Source organism: Monomorium pharaonis, chromosome 7 (genome assembly GCF_013373865.1).
Source record: "Monomorium pharaonis isolate MP-MQ-018 chromosome 7, ASM1337386v2, whole genome shotgun sequence".
Taxonomy (NCBI): domain Eukaryota; kingdom Metazoa; phylum Arthropoda; class Insecta; order Hymenoptera; family Formicidae; genus Monomorium; species Monomorium pharaonis.
In genome coordinates this window covers 8706250-8711980 of record NC_050473.1, presented here as the reverse complement: position 1 = coordinate 8711980, position 5731 = coordinate 8706250, and the positions used below count along the sequence as shown (strand labels likewise).

Genomic DNA, 5731 nt, shown 5'->3' with positions numbered 1-5731 from the left:
CCACGAGAATATTTTCATTTATAATTGCCTCAAAGCGTTTCTTCATTATATCAAATACAGTTTCAGAAAATCTAGAAAATCGGAAAGAAATGTAGTTTAAACGTATTCAATAATTTTTATACATATAAATATTTTAATATATTTTATTCGTCGCTTTTTAATGATAGATTTAATTATATGAAACTTAGAATCATAAACAACGCATCTATTTTTTCAGAATCCTTTTCATTATAAAAAAATTCTAAGTTTTGTATAATATGATCTATTATTTTAGAAAAATATATTAAGATGTATATATGTATATACCTTAATTTATATATAGCCATATAAAGCTAATTATTTATCTGAAAAATATAGTGTTAATATAAATACAGTTATTATTAAAAATATATAAAACAAAGTATAATTTTCCATCGTACAGATTACTTGTTTTTTGTTCTTGAGTCCGTGATATCTAATAAAAATTCAGTTGGATGATATATAATTAATGATAATAAAACAAATTTTATTTAACGATAGACATAGCGTTTTCTCATATGTTCCTATGGTTTTAAAGATACAGTGATGTTATGATGAAAATTATTTTCTCAGTCTTTCTTTAAAAAAGTTTATTTTTTATTCTTTCATTGTCAATGTTTACATATTATTTAATACTATCACAGTTACAACTCTAATTATGTGTAGTTATAATTACTGGAGTATGTGAATAGTATACTCTAGTTATTTATATTAAAAGGTAGCTATCTATTTCTTTGTAAATATAGAGTTTATCAAATAACATGCTGTACAATACTTTATGTCATGACTAAATATATTGTTAATGTACATTTCTTTTCACACATATTATTTGTAAAGAAATATTAAGGGAATTGTATACAAAAAATATCTTTTAAACTGAGAATGCGCGTTTTATTATATTTAAAATTATTTTATTCAATCACCTATAATTTTTTTAAGACAAAAGCTTAAAATTTATATGTATAACTAATATAATTTATAAGTATATTGGAAGAAAAATTCAAGTAACTTAAATGCATATACGTAGAGGGTGGTTAAAAATTATTGAATATTTTAAGAAAGTTTATTTATAGAATTTCATTTAAATTTTAATAATTAAAATTTAAATAAAAAATATAAAAAGAAATATGAGATCACTTTGCAAGTCAAACTCCATTATTTTTGTCTCTTCTCAATTATGTGTAAAAATGTATCTGTTTCAAATTGTGCTTTAACTCACCCTATATATTAAAAAAATAAGACACGATAAAAATAAAACATCTAGTATACTTCGTTGAGTAAAACAATAGTCCACTTTGTTCAATCACAGTTTTTAAGAATTTTTTTTAAGTATTGAGTAATTCAGATGCAACTTTTGTAAAAATATTTACTGATTTTTCAATATTTTTCTATTAAAAAAAAAATTTTTTTTAAACTTGTTTTTCAGAGTCAATAGAGTCCCTTTCTTAATACAGAATTATAACAAAACTGTTGAATAGTCCAAAGTAGAAGTTCTAGGACATAATTATAATTACAGTTTACGAAGATCGAGGACGAATACACTGCCATCAGACGCTGATGCTCCGACTTTGTCACCGCGACTGTTCCAACAGACTTCAAAAATACCACCTGTACCTTTGTAACTATGCACCAACTGGCCACTCTGTTCAAATTAAAAGAAAGCAATCAATTTAATTATATTCAGTTATTTTAAAAACAAAGGAACCACCAACCTACGATACTTACTTGTGTTGACCAAATATGAACGCACTTATCAAAACTACCGCTAGCCAGAAACTTCCCATCCGGACTGAATGCTACGCTATACACTGGCTCAGTATGTTTAGTGAGCGTATGTATGCATACACCCCTTTCCACGTCCCATAGTCTAACAGTGGAATCAAAAGATGCGCTCGCCAATGTTAAATTCATATTGGGATTGTGTGTTCCCGGGCCAGTTGGTGACCATTTGATCGTGTAGATTTCTTTACTATGTGCTTGCAGATCGTGTACCCAAGTATCCTGTTTCATAGACCAAATTTTCAGACTCATATCATCTGAACAACTGGCCAATAAGTTTCCTTGTGGATCCCATTTAATTGCGTTGACTTCGTTCTGTAAAATAAAAAATAAAAAGAAAGGGAAATATTCAATTAAACCATAACCATTTCCTAATCATATATACGCACTGTGTGTCCCTGGAAACTCTTGATAGGCTTATCCACGTTAAGTTTGCAAACATGTATGCACTGATCTGTAGAGCAACTAGCAAATGAAGTGTTTGTTTGCCAGTCGACATCTAAAGCAGGTGCGCAGTGAAAACTGAACTGTTGAGTACATTGTCCACTTTCAGCGTCCCAAATAATGGTTGTTTTATCGACACCGGCGCTCAAAATGTAATTGCCGCGTTTGTTCCATTTTAATGCGAAGATTGGACCTTTGTGTTGACCTAACGTAGACGCCAACCGTCCATCTGTCGTCCATATTCGCGCATATCCATCGTAACTTCCTGTCGCCAATAATGTACCGTCACACTGTAAACGAAATTTGAAATGTATGTTTGCATCAATGCATTCAACCAAATAAAGAAAAGCGTTCTCCGTTTCCTACCTTCCAATCTAACGATGTAACATCTTTGTTACTGGGCACCTCCGTACCGCCTTTCTGAATACAGTGACGTAAAACCAGTTGATTTGGTGCTTGCGAATTGTCTGACATGTCCCAAATGCGAGCAGTACTGTCACCTGATCCAGATGCCAATAAATCCGTCGTTGGATTCCAGGCACAGATAAACACTTCCGACTCGTGACCGCGTAACTTGGTAGCTTTACTGGCAGGAATCTCGACTGTACTGGCGTTGGCACCTGCATTTGAGCCTGTTGTTGGCTCATCTACCTCCATCTCCGTTCCCCGATCTCCACCTCGGTCGTTATTATTTACACCTTCATTGGATGTGACAACTGGAAAAAAAATCAAATATTTATTCAATTGACAGAAAATTGTTGTAATTATTTTAAAACCATGCAATAAATTTTTTGTTTCCTAATAATTAATAATAAAAAAAATAGAAATAATAATTATAACTTATAAAAATAAAAAAAACAATTACTGGTAAATTATGAATTATGTTTTTACGTATTAACTTGTATTGTTATCTACATTTTGTCAGTCGTTTAGTAGTAAAGTGTATATTCCATGTCTACTTATTATTTATTTTTATTATATTTATATATTTCTGTACTTATTATTACTTTATTTAAAGTACTGTTTGCCACTAATTGACGGACAGATCGATAATGAGTTATACACTGTCTCTTCTGATTGTTATTAATAATAAAAATATGCTTCTTCATATAGAGGAACCATACTTTTTATCATCACATCTGTCAGAAGTGACAAACTATAGCTCGCAAAATGACCGCAATCTATGGCTGGTCCCATTTTAATCTACCTGACTTGTATGGAGGTCTGAAAAATGTAAACTTTTCTCCAGACCAGGGTGTATCAGGCATTCTATAATAAGTATTCTAGTTATTTAATCTTATTTAATCTTAAGGTTCAAATACAGGTTCCATGTCCAATTGACTTCTATGTATGTTTTTCGACATTCGAAATTAATTATACTACATTTTTTCTAAAAAGACATATTAATATTTGTTTTAAAGAAAGCATGTTTCTAAATGTTTAGATTTTTTTAAATAAAAAAAGTCAAAATTACCATTATGAAGCCAACAAAATAATATTTTCATATTGTAATATAAGAGAGTTAATTATTACTCTATTATTATACAATATTCAGCTATTATACACGTAATTATTACATTATTATTATTATACAATATTCAGCTTAATATCATACCTTTTAAGTATAAAAATGTGCAATATTTTATTTTAATTATCATGTCAATACATGTAGATTACCTTCTTCGCCATTGGTGTCTTGACCTTCACTCTTCACCTGCTGTTTCTGCTGATTGATCTGATTCTGTCGCGTAGCGACGATATCTGGCATGACTGCATCAATGAGCGACAAGGACTCCACCATTCTCTGCTCGGTGCCATCCTCGCCTATCATTATCTCCGCCTCTGTGTACTGCAGTCCCTTCTGAATTATGGACAGTAGTGCTGCTGGTGGCACGAGAGCACCATTGATATTACTCTGCGATATGTGGGACTCAATACCAAACGTATACGCAGAGTGCTGGAAACCTGTGACAAACAAAAATCTATCAACAAAGGAGTCAAACTGAAATAAGTGCAAAAATTGCTAAATTAGTTCTAAAATTTACTGCAAGTATGTCAAAGTTTCATGAATCATTATCTTTTGACCTGAGGACTCATCATATAACCACACTCTAATTAACAGAGTTACCAGTTGAGGGATTTTTCCAAATTTGGATTTTGTCATTGGCCTAGTTTACACCACACAACTTGACCCATACCCTAACCTATACCCTGACCTAATGTAGAGTACTAACAAATCCTTTACATCACATAAACCTATAGATACGTTTGGTCTAACATAGGTAGCATTTAGTCCTCATCCTATATGTAAATTATATTCCAATAAGTGACCTGATTCAAACAAGAGTTTATATCGTTGTGACCTATTATGTTTGGATCAAATATAATGTATAAGTCATAGACTAAATATATGGTATAAACTAGACCATTATCGAAAGATTTTTGACAAAATAAAGTTTAAAGGAATTCTTAGAAAAAAGAAAATATAGATTTACCATATTTTTATTGTTGTTACATTTCAAAAACTCCTTTGTGATAATATCAATTAACCCTCCATTGTTCTCGTATGACATACTCAGTTCACATTTAATTCTTTAATTACTATAATTGGACAGGCATATGCAATATAATTGATTGATTAATTCTGAAACTCCCAGACTTTTTATTTACAACTTCTAGAGTATATTCATATAATTGTTTTCTCAATTTCGTACAATTTTTATTAAAGATTTTGAAAATATTTGTTTGTCCAAAGAGAGTAATGGAGAGTCAATTGATATTATCGTACGGAGAGATTTTTGGAAAATATAAAAAATACCAAAAACTTTTATATTTTCTCTAAAAATTTCAACGCCAAAATTAGATAAAAATCCGTCAAATCCCTGACAACTTTGGGGTCTCGTTTAAAATCACTAGTCTCGTCGGCGCGGCGCCGAACAGTCACTCGACCGCACGAAGATGAAATCGCCAGCGTCGTCGAAGTCACGGCTGCGTTCTCGCCACGCGAGTCGAGTAACGGACGTCGCGGATGGTGTGCGACTCGGGTCACGCGCGCAGAGGTTATGAGTCCGCGCGAGTTCATACCGGATTCCTGCAGGTATCGGTAAACCAGGAAGTTGACCTCATCGCTGGAGAAGCTCATCGTGTCGGACATTCACAGGTACTAGCACAGCATATTTACGACGGGGACACCGCGTCGAGAGGCCGCCCACGAGTCACTTGCGACCACCGCGCGCAACACAGGCGCCAAGCTTCCCTATCTGCTATCAATTCTGCCGCTGCGTCGGATGACAATATACTCGTCGCCCTTGTCGGTCTCCTCACTTGCTCGAGTTGCTCGCCAGTCAGCCACTGTTTTGCGTTTTGCCGCGTCGAAACCAAACCCACCAAACCTACGCGCATAGGAATTGGTAGGAATCAACGTCGCGGAGTAGGAAACGAGCCAAAACGAGCACCGGCCGAATGATGGCAAACTAATGGATGATTCACA

The 5731-nt window shown here is 33.2% G+C and overlaps 1 protein-coding gene across 2 annotated transcripts; it reads right to left on the bottom strand.

Annotated features, from left to right (window-relative positions):
* Window positions 1–593: 593 nt before the first annotated feature.
* Window positions 594–5721, bottom strand: LOC105836879 (F-box-like/WD repeat-containing protein TBL1XR1). Of its 2 annotated transcripts, none has more exons than XM_012681218.3 (6): window positions 5326–5721; window positions 3919–4206; window positions 2608–2957; window positions 2187–2531; window positions 1744–2112; window positions 594–1660 (listed from the first exon to the last, which is right to left on the bottom strand). In XM_012681218.3, exons 1-6 carry the CDS (start codon window positions 5393–5395, stop codon window positions 1529–1531), a joined length of 1554 nt encoding a protein of 517 aa, XP_012536672.1. In that variant the 5' UTR covers window positions 5396–5721; the 3' UTR covers window positions 594–1528. The 2 variants fall into 2 exon arrangements, with proteins under 2 accessions (XP_012536672.1, XP_012536673.1); XM_012681219.3 differs by having other exon boundaries at window positions 4737–5720.
* Window positions 5722–5731: the final 10 nt, after the last annotated feature.

Coding starts and splice junctions, on each gene's coding strand:
- LOC105836879 (XM_012681218.3), bottom strand. CDS start 5,395: ATGTCCGACACGATGAGCTTCTCCAGCGATGAGGTCAACTTCCTGGTT. Junction 2,958..3,918: donor AGACACCAATGGCGAAGAAG/GTAATCTACATG, acceptor TTTTTTTTCCAG/TTGTCACATCCAATGAAGGT. Junction 2,532..2,607: donor TTACATCGTTAGATTGGAAG/GTAGGAAACGGA, acceptor TTTCGTTTACAG/TGTGACGGTACATTATTGGC.